The 18,045-nt window shown below is 43.8% G+C and overlaps 1 protein-coding gene across 1 annotated transcript in view; it reads right to left on the minus strand.

The window, feature by feature from the left end:
- Positions 1-5,695: 5,695 nt before the first annotated feature.
- LOC147010882 (TBC1 domain family member 10A-like) overlaps positions 5,696-18,045 on the minus strand; it is a 93,893-nt gene continuing 81,543 nt past the window's right edge. The window contains exon 9 of the mRNA XM_085858640.1: positions 5,696-8,354. Within this exon, the coding sequence (XP_085714766.1) occupies positions 7,761-8,354 (594 nt within the window). The 3' untranslated portion in view covers positions 5,696-7,760. The remainder of the gene's footprint in view (positions 8,355-18,045) is intronic.

Below are 18,045 nucleotides of genomic sequence, written 5' to 3' on the forward strand. Positions count from 1 at the left end.
GAAAGGAGGTGAGAGCATTCGTTGAGAGCTACGTGCTGACTGAGTGGAGGAACACTGTAAACTACGAGAAGATGTAGTCTTGGACACCGTCGGCAGATAATTTGGAGAGCAATGTGGGAGTCAGACTTTGTAAAATGTTTGAGATGTGTCCAGTGACGACCCTGGTCTCATGTCTGAGATTGAGGGCCTCCATGCGTTGAAGCAGCATGTCCAGGGTGAAGTGACGGGGTATGAATCCATTCCAAACTAATTATACAAACTGAGATTAGGTGGTTGGAGAAAAGGAAGAATTGCATGTCAATTGCAATGACAGATACATGACTGCTTACAGTTGGAAGAAAGCTAATGGGCCTGTATTTAAGAGAATGTTTTTGCAGCAGGTTTGTGTACTGCAGTGATATTTGCTGATTTCTTTAGGTAGTGGACAAAAAATAAATGGAAACGCCAACCAATGTCACTTTTAGTAGTGTGTTGGGCCACCACGTGCATCCAGGACAGCATGGATATTATGTGGCATGGAATAAATAAGGGTCTGGAACTGTTCTGCAAGATTGCGGTACCATTCTTCCACAAGGAAATTCTCCAATTCACATCGGTTGGATGCATGCGGAAACTGCTGTCTTAGGTGCCTCTCCAGACAGTCACACAAATACTCTGGGATTAATGTCTGGCGAGTGGGAGGGCCATGGAATATGGGTAACTTCGTTCATGTGCTCCTCAAACCACATGGTGTCAACATGTTTCCTGTGGACTAGCATTGTCATCCTGAAAGGCTCTCCTCCCAGCAGGAAAGAAATGCTGCATCATGGAATGCAGATGATCACTCAGGATGGTAACATGGCATGCTGCATCAACCCTGTCTTTCAATGGAATGAGTGGAGTCAGGTCATTCCAGGAAAAGTTCCCCACACCATTGTGGAACCACCAGAACCTTTTGCAGTTGGAACCAGGCACTGGGCTATAGAGCTCCCTGGGCTGTCACCACAGGTGCACACATCCATTCATCAAGAACATGGTCAGGGACGACTCAGACCATATGTACCTCCATGTACCTGAGCGGCCGGATTTTTCAGGGAGTCTAGGGTGGGGAGCCGAAAATCCAAGGGGGTCAGAGTTAAGGGTTGAGGAGTTATTCACTGCAGATTACTGTAATTAGAACTGTAACCACTTCAGTTACCGACAATCCTTACTGCAGTACATAAACCGCAATAATGTAAACTGTAGTGATTCTAAAATTAATTTAAACGCCTTTCGTAAATTTGGCCCAAACTGTTCAGCTTGGTGGAGATATGCGTTCTATTAAGTGCCGTTCTAGTTCAGGTATTTCTCTGAAATAAACTCATGGAGTGGGTCCCGGTATCTGTCCGTACATGCGTCTGTTAACATTTGACTAAAACATCTGACAAACCACCCGACTGACATGGACCAAATTTGATACGATGATGCATCAGGACAGTGAGGTCTCATAGGATTGTGCTCCCCATGCAAATCTGCCCAATTTAAGAGGGTAAAAGCTGAGTTTTGCCCCAAAGATTGGTATTTATCAAAAATCTTCTCAGAAACCAACAACCGGATCTAGACCAAACTTGCCATGTGGCATCGAGACCATTCCCTTACCTTAAGTTGTGCTCCCCATGGCCGTATCTTCCCTGGAAAGGGGACCATGATCTCCCTCCCATAATCCCTCATTTACTAAAATATATTGTAGTGTCGATGACTCGACTAACGTCGAGCTCGTTGCGGCAGGTGGTGAAAATCCTGCGATGTTCCGAACGGCTTAAACGCCTGTGGAAACTTTCCGAATTATGGCAGATCGGTGCGCGCGAGAACTGAGGAGACACACAAGATCCTTAGTTTTTTAAACCAGCAAGTTGATTCCCAAAACCACAAACAATAACTCAGTAACCCAGAGATGATTTACCGACGGCAAGATACGACGGTGGGTCGTGGTGGGGAAGAAATGGGGACACGGTATCGATAACAAATAATTTTGGACAGTGTGAATAAAAAACTATGGCACCACACACCAGATTCAATCACGAACGGGAAAGGGAAAGGGATAAAACTGGGGGACTCATCCCTGGTGGTAGCGGGGGTGAGCAGGGGATGGAAGGAATGATGAGCAAGATGATGATGAGACGAAGCACAACAGGCAGGTTGAAGAATAGGGTAAGGTAGATGATGGGGAAATGAAGCAGCAGGCAGACAGGGTGAAAACAGGCAGAGACAAGCAGGCAGGATGACCTCCTCACCTGAGACTCTTTCTCTCCATTCTGTTCAGACCTCTTGATCCTCTCTCTTGAACCGAAACCTGCCCAGTCCGGCTCCTCTCTCTTCTCTCGGGGCAACGAAAAACTCTACCCCCTTCCAGACGATCTGAGCTCTGCCCCTTGGGAGTCTCTAACTCTGACCATCTCTTACCAACTTTCCCGGCACCCCCGCGACAGGTTGACACAGAGGTTATATGCATCATTTCCTTAACCATAATCCCTATTACCACGCACCACCCCCTGTATGGTGCACATTCCGACAAGACAATACTTAGCTAACGTTTCCCCACTTATTACATTGATATTGGCTAACTACCCATATACGGACCTTGCTACTCTATACATTCCTATCTGCTCCATGGGAATATCTCAACCCCCCCCCCCCCCAGGGAACCACAGCTCCTGCAAGGTTCAATGCAGGGGCAACAGCTCCAGCCTTAACACTTACAGACACACTTAATTAACCTCAACAAAATAAATCAGGAGGGGCTGTGGGAAGCGAGCCACAGCTAACTTACCTATCCTCCTTCCCGTACTACCCCCTTAGTTGAATGGCTCCAAAAACACAACAAACAGGCCTACCTTATCCACAATTCAATTTATCAAACAAGCAATTCCCTCCAATTCACCATGTCCCCCAGAGGATGTCACCTGCTCCAGCTGTCAGCTGAGCCCAAATACCAAATTTAGAATTTACCTATCCAATTTCATGGGCTACCTGCTCTCCATGCCACATAGCAAGTCACATGGGACCGAGTGGAACATTCCCACATTCATACACAACAACCATTTAATTCCCTGCAAGGCCATGGCTTTATCTTTTACACTGCAGGGGTGGCCCTAAACTTATCGGGGAGGTCCTGCACAAACAAGGTGGTGGGGGCGCTTCAGGCTGTGATGCCCACAGTCCAGGTGCTGTCACCGACCTCTGACTTCTTTGCCCCCCCCCCCCTTCAACTTCTCAGCCCCCAGCACCCAAGCAGCTCCTTTGCTGCACATCCCACCAGTGAGGGTCTCCACAACACAGGCTCTCCTGGCCTCCAGCCCTCTAAGCCTCCCCCAGGTTCCCAAGGGTCTCCCACCCAATGGTAGCCTCCACCGACCCTCCTCCGACAGGCCCCCCAAACTCCAGACACCACCGGCTGCGAGGGGTGAGTTACCTTGGGAGGGGTCACAGTCATCGCTCCTCATGAGCCTCATCCGTACCTGCGAACACACACACACCTTCCCACCTACAAAACCTTAAACGTCACTCCCTCCACCACTGCCACACAATTCTCCACCACCTGCAATTCACTCAATGGTGCACCTAACCTGTTATGGCCTGTGTACACACGAATAATCACAAACTCAAACAAAACACAACTTTTTATTTACAATACACACATCACATTTTAACCCTTTCCATCCGATCCACATGTTTTGCCCGTCACCACACCAATTTCCCATCTCACCTGCATACCTCCAACAGCAAAGCATAGCAAGTCCTGACAATGGGGAAAGGTAAATTTAACCACAAATCCAATTACCACTGTGGAGTACGTTCAATACCAGCAGCGCCTGCTGCAGACATTCTTCGCATGAAACTCATTCCAATTAAACCCAGGACGACTCTTTCCAAACCGAGAGCCCAAAAATCATGGTGGACCATCTGTGCAAGGTGATGTGGGCATCTCAGGGCCTTTCCCAATCACTCCATAATGCTCCACAGATGCTGCAGTGGTGTCCGTGGGCTGGACTCAAATCTGATCCAGGTGGATTGACCCGCACCCATAGACCAGCACCGCATGGCAGGTCACCACGTGCTGGCCGTCTCAGAGCCTCGGGGAGAGGCTGGCAGGAGGCCGCATGCCCGGGCAGTCACTTCATCAGGCCCTTACTGGCCCTCAGTGGTGCCGCCACCAGAGCGTGACCCACAACACCTTGCCATAAACATAACAATATTTTCCTCATAAACTACATGACCGATCTGGACCACATTTGGTACGATACATCAAAACAGTGAGGTCTCATGAGGTTGTGCTCCCCACCTGGATCCACCCCCATAAGAATCTGAAAATGGGGGTTTTGCCTCAAATTCAGGTAATTTCTTTTAAAATCTCAGAAACCGACGGCCAGATGCAGACCAAACCCTTCACGAAACACAAGGACCATGCTGTCAAGTTAAGTTGTGCCCCCCATGAACAGGGGTGCCGAGAGGGGGGAGGTGGGGTTACTACTCTGGGGCCAAGACCAAATCGCAGCCAATAATTCTTTCTTCAATTTCTTGTATCACAAAATGATTCTTTGTGGCGATAAAACACGTAAGGGGTTGGGGGGGAGCGAAGGGAGGTTGGCTCCTTCCAAGCCACTCAGGGCGATTCCCTGGCATGTCATTGCCATGGGTAGTAACACCCTCCCTCATTGCCATGGGTAGTAACACCCTCCCTCGTAAAATAAACGACTGTGGGAACAATTTACATAATCATGGTAATGATGTCATGAAGTAAGCAAACACAGGAGTGTTGGCCCTACCCCATCCCGATGAAATGCGTTAAGAAATGAATCCGCCGCCGACAAGTGAATAACCACCCCATTCCCCTTAAACTCGCTACGTGTGTGACAAGAAAATACAGAAACCTCCATGTAGGTTGTTTTAAAAAAAATAAAATTTGAAGGGGGCCCGGATGAAGGGAGCCATCCTGGCTCTCGGCCATCATGCCCATGACGGTTCCACTTCAGGAAGGGGGGGGCATGGCTCCTCCCCCTTATCCCTCTTTTTCACTCTGTCGGGGAAATAATGGTCAGTCCCCCGCAGGGCTCGTTATTAAATATAATGCTTTCTTCATAACAGGCACACAAAAGACATAAAACACAAGGCAACGAGCACACGATACGAACAACAATTGACGACAAAAAAGACAAACCGGGGACGGTGTGCTGCACTTTGGAAGCAGGTCACTCAGAGAGACGAAAAGCTGCCACGACTGGTCACCAGAAACCGGAAAAAGAGCAACAAGTGCAGCAACAACCGGTAAACTTTCTTTTCAGAGGCTCGAATATTTCCTTTGCTACAAGGAGCCTGTAGCCTGCAAACAAGAATGAATCATTAGTATAGGTCTACACAAGCCCTTAACAACTTAACAGTTGTTCACAAGTAAAATAGATTAGCATTGTGCTGGTATCGTAGTGCCTGTCCCAAGAAAGTGCCCAAAATTGTCAATTTAGCAGCCATTTTGTTTCTGCGAATTAGATGGGTCAAAAACTCAAAATTCGGCTTTGGGAACAGGGCTAGTCGAATTCAGCATACCTTAATTATGTTAAAAAGTCATGTTCCCAACTTTTACTAAAAAATGCTTCTCGAGCCTTATACAGGGTCCTTTTCGAGAAATAATTTTAGCCTATAATGTTGAGATTTAGATTCCACAAAATGTAGATGCACGGGATGTCGGGGGCACGAGGCCAACGGGAGATTTATTCTGCAAGTCATTTTTCACAAATCGTTGAAAATGCGATTACAAGACCAAGTTGTGACTTTACAAGTTAAAATTATAGTGAATGCTAAACTTTTGTCCAGGTGTTACAAATGCATGTTATAATGCACACACGTGCACCCGAGGCAAAAGAGACGGTGACTTGAATCAGAGGTCTGCGCTATGCAAATGGTAAGCGGATTTCTTTTGCATAAAAATCTATACAGTACATGAATGTCAACCTTGCATTATTGTACAAATTCGATTTTTTTTTTTTTCAGTTACAACAGTTACTAATAAAAGCAACGATTGTAACTTACTTTTATGAAGAATCCAGACTCGAAAAATATTTCTCTAAAAAAACTTTGTTGAGCATTGTAGTATTCTCAGGATAGAAATACTACGATGACCAAGACATGTCACTAACTTCAAGAGAATTTTTTTTTCTTCCAAAACAGTTGAACGAGGCATTTGCAGCTTCTTGATAATCGAGCAATAGATGGAAAGAGACCCAACTAATGCGAAATTGTTGTTGCGAAGGCAGCATCCACCCGGTTTCATTCGGTGCAACCCGTTCAGGTTTATTCATCTCCTTTCCAGGTGTAGGAAAAGCAGACGTTTAGTCAGGACGTACGACAGGACAATTTTCAAGAGGAACCAGGTGTTCTGCAAAGCCACTAGCAATTGGCACAGCCAGATTATAAAAGGTCCCTTCCCAAAGTATAACATACTCCACGGTGCAATTCCCCGTCCGCAGAGCATCAAGATGATTGCAATCGCATCCCATTCCTTAGGGAAAAAAAAAAAATCCAGACGAGACAAACTCAAAAGCTACCTTGCCATCTCTCAAGGATCCAGACTAGAAAAATCACAAACCGACAAATTAATTTTGTTATCCCATTAGCTTAGAGACTGCACGGCATCCGTCGTCATATTGCAGGCACATATAAACTCAGCTACGAGATTCAGTCGTCGTCACGAGGAAAATTGGTCAAATAAGCAGAACACAGCGAGAACTTTTATTTAATCTCCACCAACACTCGAGTACCAGTTTTTGTGCTGGAAAGAAAACATTAACATACTTGCACTGCAGTATTATCGGAGGCATTTGCATATAGTTAAACTTTTACATTTGTACATAGCATGTGATACATTTTACTGTTGGTCCGTACACGGCAAACAGAAAAAATTCATTCTTAGTGCGTAGTTTTCAGGTAAATGTAGGCCTATGCAGTGTTTCCGGCGGATTGACGAGATGCTCAGTTCGGCAAGCCATTTTGTACCTCGACTCGCCTCTTGCGCCACCATTGTGTAACCAAGCTGTACGATTGTTTGAATACCTTGCTTGCCCTTGGCAACATTGTCACGAAGTTTGATCATCGTTCGTGCAAACTCGACGCGCCGTCAGACTGAACATTTTCAGACGATCTTCTTCAAAATACACAGGTGCCATATAACAGCGATGACCATGACTTTCAAAAAGCTTTGCCGTCACCTCAACCTGAACATTTTGTCTGTTATGCAGAAGAGGTGCACATGAAGAGAGGGCTTGTTGTTGGGGTTGTTTTTAAAACGATACAAAATGAAAAAGAACATTAATGCACCGATTAGAAAAGTATAAATTTTGCATCAATGTCTTGAGAACCAATGTAAAACAAAGGTTCTTTTTTTTTTTTTAAAGGACCATTTTCCTTTGCAACATTTGTCGGAACATTTTCTGGTGCACAATGAGTCTGGAGGGCATGTAGAGGAAGAGAAGATGCAAGGGTGGCTGGGCAGGTCGAGATAAATGTTTTAAAAGTGCCATGCAGTGCTTGGCTAGATTTGTAATGCCTGGTTTTAACTAGCGTTGGGTTAAGATAAATCGGTGAACAGGAAATAAACCAAAACTTAACTTGCTGTGTCATAGCAAAAAAAATTTAAAAACAAAACAAAAACGTAGTCACGGAGGCAGGCATCACTCGCAGCCTCGACCAGCGGAATGGTTGCGAACTCCGAGGAGAGAGAGATTTCAACATATCAGGTCCAGTTGATTGGGTCAGAGGTAAGTCTCTTGGAATGAAAGTTCGGAAAGCAAGCTGCTTGTGGAAAACCTCAATGGAGAAATTTTGTCAAGCGCACCAGATGACGTGTCCAAGTCGTCATCCGTCTCTCCGGCCGTGCCACCACCAGCGACTGGCACGTTTTCTTCGGAGGTCTTTCCATTTTCCTGAGGATTGCTGAGACCATTTTGGAACTCATCTGGTTTTGATCCAGCCTTACTCATTCTCGAACTCCAATGCCTCTGGCGTTTCTTTTCCGCCTTCTCTTCGTGCTTTTGCTGTTTTTCCAGCTCTTTCTCCGCTTTCTTTCGCCGTTTTTCCTCTTCCTTCATCTCTCGGCGAGAGCGGTTGCTCACGGGCGAAGCAACACCACCTTTGATTTCTTCATCTTCTCTGTCCGTTTGAACGATGCTGGGGGGTGTGGGAACGAGAGGCACCTGACATCCAGCATCTTCATAGATGTTGCGAAGGCCGTACAGACGCCTCCGCGTTGAAGTCGGATGCATTTCGCCCTTGGTTTCTCGCCACATGCGGATCTGCCTTTGGCGGTCTGACTCGATCTGGCCTTCTGTCACTTCAATCTCCAACACCTGCAGCACAACATGCCATTCAATGCGTTGTTTATTCTACGAAAACTACCTGAAAAACAAAACGAACATACATCCTTCATTTACTCCAGACACTCCTCGTATGAACCGTCCGATCAAAGCATTGCGACCAAGTGGGATAAATTCTGACCAAAGCTGACGTTTTGTCAGCAAGAGGCCCGGATTATGAACACGTGTAGCGCTTTGGAGGGAGGGAAAAAATCAAGTCAGCTAGCTTTTGGCCAAATTACCAATCGACTCCATGTTGAGCACTCTTCCTCAGGTGGACTTTAATCATGAAGGCAACCTCACGACACTGTGGGATCACAGGTTAAAATCCCATATGGCATACGCTGTTGATTTGTCCCTTGTCTACCAACAGCCTTGTAATTAGTATAAAAGTACAATGGCATCTAATGTCCTTGGCCTGCATGTGACAACCTTTTCTACACATATATGAATCAAGACCCAGTGACGCCTCTCACCTGTAATTGGAGGGAACTAGCAGCAATACCCGTGGCTTCGCCAACGGTACTTCAACAACAAAACGTATGCACAGCATCACATTTCAGTAACACGGATGACACGATACATCAGATGTATTTTTCAAGTTGCTAACTCCTTCAATCCTTATTCCCATTTGTCATAATTTCAGTAGAGCGATTGTAAACAAATAGAAAAAAGGTTTTGTCCATACCATCTCGGGATAAACAACATTGCGAGTTAGCGCTCTAGTACCATGTGGCATCACTCTCCCGAACAAAAATTCATTCTGGTTGGCAAAGATACGCAGACAGAGTGGAGAGTGGGTCTCCAAGCCGACTCATGGTGACGTACAGCTGTCCGTGTGTGAAAACACTGGTGGGAAGTAGTACTTCACACCGCCGCAGACTCTGGCCCCGTCTTTTGTTGATAGTCATCGCGGTGTCACATGGTGGAAGAAGAATTTTAGGAATGAGGAGGATAGGTAACGAGTGCTCACCACCGATCATCCACGCTTCGAGAAGACCATCAGTCACCTTGGTTAAGATGTAACAAATTCCATTGCAGTGGTCATTGTGAGGATTGAGATTTCACAACAGCATGATTGGAGCATTAACCTCCAGTGACGTCTCGTGCGGTGGCACACCTGAAAGATTGATGGAGTTAAACACAGGTGGACAAAGGGAAAATAGACTTCGATCGGCCAATGATTCGACACTTCTGACAATGAAAGGTTCACTGGGCAGATGAGGAATGATCTGACTGTTGAGAAGATCAACCACATTATTTGTAGTGCTTAAAACTGCACGCGAAGCCAACCACTCCAAATGAGTATGACCGGACGGTTCTTCAACTCCAGCATACACATGGTTGATGGCATTGTCTTCTGAATTCTCACAAACGTCAGGTGGTAATTTGATTACATCTCAGGTAAGCACCCCTCCCACCACAGCGTGAAGAAACCATTTGTGCTTCGTCAAAATTGTAAAGTGTTACGGAGAAACAGCGTCAAGAAAACATTAGCTCTTCTTCTTATTCTTCTTATTCTTCGTCTTCCTCTGCAGAAAGTGGTGAACAAAGCAAACGGAAATGAAGGATTTTTTTCTTCAAGTATTTCAAGAAAGTAAATCAATCACCTTTCCAAAAGGTGTCATTTTTAGATCACCTGGACTTTCATCCGGTGAGCTTATGCAATTGAGCAGTGTCCGGAGGCGAGTGAGTCTGAGTCAGCAAACCCTGAGTCATTATCGCTTGAACCAAACAAATTATTTTGATGAAAATTGGCCACAAGCTTCATATCGGATGGCGAAAGAAGGTGCATTAACCGCATTAAAATCTGCACTCATTTAAGGGGTCCGGGGGGGAGGGGGGATGACCTCCCAGAATAGTTATTTCCTCTCTTCTCCGAAACTACACACACAATATCGATGAAACTTGACCACAGCCTTTATCATGCATAATGTACCAAAGTTTGTTCACGGGATAAAAAAAACAACAAAAAAAAAAAATCAGAGTTTCAGGGGGTTTGACGAACTGTTACTCCTGATCTAGGGGAGCTTCAGGACCTACGGTCCATTTTTATTGCAAGACAGCAGGAACCGTTTACAATAAAGCATGATGGAAGCACTCACTCGGCTCCTTTTATATACAGAGGATAACCAATCGGCTCTTACCTATTCATTTACCCCAGGTGGCTGGGATTTCAATAGCTCAACTCCCATACTCTTAGAGCCAAATAAAGCTGCATAAAACAACAAAGAAAAGATACACAAGGGAATCCCTTTGCTGTTTCAAACCCGACCTGATATTCTCACGTATGCACTACTTGTGAATGTCTGCAGCTGTAGAATAATTTGGGTAGGGTTTGAGCCAAATGGTTTACCTCATGTATCCATTTTGGCTAAAAGAGTATGGGAGTGTGTGTGAAAAAAATAAATAAATATATATATATACATATACATATATATATATATACATATACATATATATATATATATACATATACATATATATATATACATATAAATATATATATATATATATATATATATATATATATATATATATATATATATACATATACACATATACATATATATATACATATATATATATATATATATATATATATATACACACACGATACCCGTGCACATGCACGGGATAGCAGTACAACATAGGTGGTAGCAGACGACAGAACGTACACGGGGAATGACAAAAATACGCATTGTGCAAAATGCAAGTGGTACGATGGAACGCCAAGACTTCCCAAACATTGCCGGCATGTCCGCTAAGTGCCACAGCAATTTCATAGGGATCGTGTGACGGCGAGCCGAGTTTTTAGTGTGCAAGCTTGGTATTATATTATATATATATACACATATACACATATATATAGTACCTCCTCCTGGAATGGTGATCGTGAGCCCTTATGCCACACCAGCACTTGCTGCAGGGGGACTGACCATCAAGGAGTGCCTACCACACATCCACCTTGTTTAAGTACCCATTACCAGTTAATATAACTAATAAGAACCAAGTTGCATCCAGGATCATAAATATCAACATAGTGTGCAAGTGAATGTATGTATACAAGTTGCTTCATGAATCTTAATCACTTGGAAAAATAAATAAATAAATAAATAAATAAACGTCAGTTCCTGACATACATGGAAACAGTGCACCATATACAAACTATCCTCATTTTACACAAAATTGTGGAGTAAATGGAAAAAAACAGTGGGGATAAAGAGTCAGGGGAAAGTGGGTGTGAGTAAAATGGAGAATGTACAGGGCATAAGGAAGGGTCAATAATTACATTTTAAAGCACTTGTACATTCATCACTTCTTATACTGTGACAAGTAGCTGGTGGTAACAAGATTTGCACATACATTCATCATATCACAAAGGATGAGCTCTTATCCAGCAGATTGACATAACAGAAAGAGCTCAGATGAACTTTTCACGCTTTGTGTAACTGTAGGCAACCATTCAAGATCCTTAATGATTGCAAAGCTTTGGGTTTGTTTTCCTCAAGTAGTCTGAAAGCAATACATATATATATATATATATATATATATATATATATATATATATATATATATATATATATATATATATATATATATATATATATATATATATATATATATCGAAATAAATCCTATCAATTGTGGGTGATACATCAAGTTGGGCTTTAAGGATGTAAATGTGTGAGGCCGTCCTGCTGCCAATACCGAACGTGGGATGCTTCTTGTAGTTTTGGTATTGTGCCATTTATTGTACACTGCTTATTACAACACATCAACTAGAAAAAGCAATGAGAGATTGCAGACCTTCATTAGGACTTGTATATGTGTATTTGTGAGGTGTTTGTGTGTAGACAATGCATTGGTGATACAGGTTTATGTTTGTATAAATGAAATGGGCATACGTCTATAAAGTGCAAACAATAGGAATGTGAGGTTTATGTTCATTGTGGACAAATAGACGTTTTTGCTTTTATTGTATAGATTAATGTTCCAATCATTTATATATATATATATATATATATATATATATATATATGTACTCATGTTCCTATTGTATGCACTTTATCAACATATGCACACTCGAATAGTACGTACCTCATCGAAGAAAAAAAAGTGTTCCAAATAGTACGTAATTTATAGATGTACTCGCATTATAGTACAGTAAACCCTCAAATATCACAGGGGTTATGTACTTGAGAAAATGATGCGATAGTTAAAACCATGATCTTGGAAACCGAGGGCCAATGGGAAGAGGGGGGTTCAGTTCCTGGACTTCGAGAAAAGAAAGATGAAGATCGACGGCAGCCAGAAATAAACACATTACGATTGAAATAAACATAAATATAAATAAAGCAAGTTAACATTGAAATAAACATGAAAATACGATGTAAATTAAACAAAAACACAAGAGTTTTACCTTTTTAGTTTATTCCAAAACAGCGAGGTGGGTGAGGGTAAACATATTAAGTACTCGTTCATACTGTACTCTGCCGAAAATAAGAAAAAGTGCAAGATTTAGCTCGAAGATGATGACAATGATGCTGTTGGAGGGGGGAAAGGGTGGAGGTTAGAAAGATGTGGATGTAAAACTTGCGATGGCTGTTGGATCGTCGTGAGCACAACAAAGACACCTGCTGCACTGCCACACACAGGGCCTTCAGAAAGTATTCACACCCCTCGACTTGTTATATTTTGTTGTGTTATAGCCTGAATTTAAAATGGATTAAATTTAAAAAAATTGTCGCCAATCTACACAAAATACCCCATAATGACAAAATGAAAACGGGGTTTTTAGAGGAGGAGGAGGAGATTGGGACCATACTCTGCAGAGCGTTGGTGTTGCCTAAGCAGTCTCCTTGGCTATTGGGCACAATCCTGGACGGGTCGCCACTCCGACACAGTATACCAGCATGCTGGCACTCATTTTGCCGACCTCGGAAGGATGACAGGCTGAGTTAACCCCACCTGGTATTAATTCAACAGATAAGCGGGATTTGAACTCAGGATCCTATTTTCCAAAGCCCACCACCCTAACCATTAATCCAACACCAGGCATGGTTTTTAAAAGTTTTTACAAATTAGTTTAAAATTAAAATCTGAAATGTCTTGCATCAATAAGTATTCAACCCCTTTGCTATGACAATCCAACTTGAGCTCAGGTGCATCCAATTTCCTTTGATCATCCTTGAGATGTCTCCACAACTTGATTGGAGTCCACATATGGGCAATTCAATTGATTGGACATGATTTAGAAAGAAATACACCTTTCTATATAAGGTCCCACAGTTGACAGTGCATGTCAGAGCAGAAACTCTGCAATGAAGTCCAAGGACCTGTCCGTAGAACTCCGACATAGAATTGTGAGGCGGCATAGATCTGGGGAAGGGTAGAAAACAATTTTTAGTGTTGAATGTGCTCAAGAGCACAGTGAGCTCCATCATTAAGAAATGGAAAGAATATGGAACTACCCAGAATCTTCATAGAGCTGGCCGTCCGACCAAACTGAGCAACTGGGTAAGAAGGAGGCGACCAATAATCCAATAACCACTCGGACAGAACTCCAGAAATCCTTGGCCGAGATGGGAGAACCTGCCAGAAGGACAACAATCTCTGCAGCACTTCACAAATCTAGGCTTTATGGGAGTGTGGCCACTCCTGTGAAAAAGGCATCTGACAGCACGCCTGGTGTTTACAAAACGGCATGTGAAAGACTAAGAGAATGGGACAAAAGATTCTGTGGTTTGTTTAAATAAAAATTGAACTCTTTGGCCTGAATACAATGCTACATCTGGCACAAACCGAGCACAGTTCGTCACCCATCTAACACCATCCCCACCGTGAAGCATGGTGGTAGCAGTTTCATGTTATGGAGATGCTTTTCAGTGGCAGGGACTGGAAGACTTGTAAGGATAGAGGGAACAATGAATGGAGTCAAATACAGGGAAATCATTGAGGAGAACCTGCTTCAGAGTGCAAAAGACCTTAGACTGTGGTCAAGATTTACATTTCAACAGGACAATGACCCCAAACATACAGCCAGAGCAACACTGGAATGGCTTCAGAACAAGAACGTGAATCTCCTTGAGTGACCCAGCCAAAGCCCAGACTTGAATCCCATTGAGAATCTGTGGAAAGACTTGAAGATTGCTGTTCACCGACTCTCCATTCAACTTGACAGAGCTTGGGCAAATCTGCACGGAAGAATGGGAGAGAATCCCCAAAACCAGACGTGCAAAGGTGATCCAGACATACCGAAGAAGAATCGAAGCTGTAATCACTGCCAAAGGTGATTCTACAAAGTATTGACTCTGGGGGTTGAATACTCACTGATGCAAGACACTTCAGCTTTAAACTTTTAATTGGTTTATAAAAATTTCTAAAAATATGTTTTCACTTTGTCGTTATGGGGTATTTTGTGTAGATTGGTGACAAAATAATCAAATTTAATCAATTATAAATTCAGACTGTAACACAACAAAATGTGACAAAAGTTGAGGGGTGTGAATACTTTCTGAAGGCACTGTAGAAGAAGGGTAAAATGATCCTTAGCCACCTTGATCCAGATCAGATCTCCCCTGCTTGGACAGGAAGGTATGAGCTGGCATCACCTTCCAAAATTGTCCCGCCTCTTCGGCATTAAAAACCTACTTCGGCATAAATTCCTTCACCTCGATTAGGTCCATAAGCCATGGTTGAACTGGAGCATTCGGCCCCGGGTGCTTTGTGGAAACGTTGGTAAATCCGCAATGATTTCTCCCATACACCATCCATCCATTGGGATCATACTCTGTGCAGAGCGTTGGTGCTGCCTAAGCAGTCTCCTGGGCTATTGGGAACAATCATGGATGGGTCACCACTCCAACACAGGATACCAACAAGCTGGTACTCATTTTGCGAAGCTCGGAAAGATGACAGGCTGAGTCAACCCCACCTGATATTAATTCAACAGCCAAGCAGGATTTGAACTCAGGACCATAGGATCCCAAGCCCACCACTCTAACCATCAAACCAACACCAGGCATGTGCAAAGGTGATCCAGACATACCCAGGAAGGCAGATGGGCCAGGCAGATTCCTGGCCCATACACCGGTCCACTCAAAAGCATTTTTTTTGTTTAGTCCTCGATCCAAACATCAAGCGTTGTTTTTTTTTTCCATCCTTTCAATGATCATGGGACTGGAATGAGCCTTTTGCGCTTTGCTGGTAGGAACCCTTGCACGGATACTTGACACATTTACACAGTTGAATCATTGATCCAGTAATGGCGGCCAACACATTGTGCACCTTCACTTCTTGCAGACGTCTCTCGCAACTCGATTTCTTCGCACTATGCGATTACCTTGATCTGCCTTTTGGCACGATTAATTTTGTCAATCGTTTTACATTTGGGTGCCATAATGAACTGTTGCGTGTCGACTCGATCTTGTACGACACAATCTCTGCATGTCATTTCCTGGTCAATGACGATTCATTATTAGGCCTATATTTATCTTCGTTCCCGTATGCTGGTCTGATTTTACTACAATTCAAAGTGCGCGAGAAAGAAGAAAAAGCTCGTAATGAGAGGCAGTTGTACACGTGGACGCAAACAATGACTCTTCTCAGCTCAAAACCCACGAATGGCCGAAATTAAATTCGGCAATAATGAAATTGGAACACAATTGGTGGAAACCTGTGATATTGGAGGGTTTAATGTAATGTAGTACGTCCTTAGAGGGACTTGGTTGAAAAAATATTATAACATGGAATACTGGCTACCACCAGGTGGTGCTTGTGGCTTATGTTAGCACATTATGTGTGGACAGACAGACAGACAGACAGACAGACAGACAGACAGAAAGACAGAGACAAACAAACAAACAAATGGACGCAGATGCAATACCATTTTCCATGGAAAGGATAATCAGTGGTGAAACTGGTACGATGGTTAAACGATTGTACAGCGATGGAATTCCTTGCATTTGTCGCACTTTTAAACGCATATATTTAAACAGTATAATGAAGAATGAGTTTTTTCTCATGGAGACTCATGTCGATCTGCATTAGTGGATAGGTGAAACATAGATGAAAATGTTGATCAAGGTATGCTAACCACCATGGGAAGCAAGAAGAAGCTGACGGATATCAACTCTCCGTTGGAGAAAAAGAAGAGGAAAAAAAAAAGGTGGCTTTACAACAAAGGGTTAACACCAAAAATGTCAACTTCTCCTTTCTTCCCACGGTTAGCATACCTCTGGTTTTGTCCAATAAAATGTGTTCTTGAATTAAAAAAAAAATTTAAACCACAATGACATGTTGGATGAAATCACACTACCAACTGCGTTTTGGTTTATTCTTTGAACTTGCATTATTATGTTTATCTTTAATCGGTGGAATGTGCATAAGCATTTGATGCATTTCATGTTGAAAGGTCAGGTCAGGTATGGGAGCATGCGCCGGAGCAGCGCGATGCTGCGTCCACTTTCCGCCGGTACTCCAGGGGTCTCCATCTGGCCATACCCCAGACAGATGTCTGGCCCATCCCCATCTCCTTGAGATGCTAATCAACCTGCTGTCACCACGAGGCACGTGGTCGGCCCATTGGCCACCTCCCCTCAAGAGACTCCTTCGCTGAGAGAATCTGGTGAGAAGAATCAGCGTCAGGAAAACGACCCACATGTCCCTACAGCCGTAGCTGATGCTCAAGAAATATGCATGTAACAAATCTCATTTGAGTCTCTCTCAGCAACCGCTCATTGGACACAAAGTCCAACGAAAGATAGCCAAGGATTCTCCAAATAGTCCTGGTCTCAAAGGAATTAAGTCTCCATCTCACATCCCTGGTCAGAGTCCAAGTCTCACATCCAAAGAGCAAGACTGGAAGCACCAAGGACATGAAGACTCAGACTTTCATCCTCTCACACAGGTACCGGCAGCACCACACCCCATGATCCAGTGAATCCGGGACTCCCCAGGCCCGATCCAGATATCTGTTGACCTCTGGCTCACAGCCAGCAGAGACATGAACATCACTGCTAAGGTGAGTGAATTTCTCCGTGACCTCAACATCCTCAACACAAGCAGGCACAGACAGGACAACAGCATCCAAGATGTCATTCAAAGCCTGGATCTTAGTTTTGACCCAGGAAACCCGTAATCCCAGCAGCTCCAACTCTTCATTCAGCACCTCGAGGGCACCCAAAAAGGATATCTAGAGTCTCCGCAAAGATGACTGCATCATCTGCGAAATCAATGTCAGAGACCTTGACATTCCCAAACGATGCACCACAGCTTGATCTCTCCGACATCCTCCCCAGAATCCAGTCCAAACAAGTGCTGAAAAGTGTGGGGGCCAGTACACACCCCTGACGAACTCCAGTAACAACTGGAAATAACTCCGAGATGGTACCACCACATCTCACAGCACTCTCAATACCAGAGTAGAGTTCAGACATCAGATCGATCAGTTTTGGTGGAACCCCACAAAGACCAAGAATCCTCCAGAGGACATCCCAATTCACTGAATCGAACGCTTTACAGAGATAAACATAGGCTGATAGCAGCCCCTGCCGAAACTCTCATCTGTGCTCGGTGAGGTTCTGAAGAGCAAGGATACGGTCAATCGTTTACCTCTTTTGTGTAAAGCCTGACTGCTGTGGATGCTGGTTCTCAAGCAGATGGTGGCGAACCCTATCAAGAA

This window comes from Eptatretus burgeri, chromosome 16 (assembly GCF_056783735.1).
Source record: "Eptatretus burgeri isolate ZD-2024b chromosome 16, Ebu_testis_v1, whole genome shotgun sequence".
Taxonomy (NCBI): Eukaryota; Metazoa; Chordata; class Myxini; order Myxiniformes; family Myxinidae; genus Eptatretus; species Eptatretus burgeri.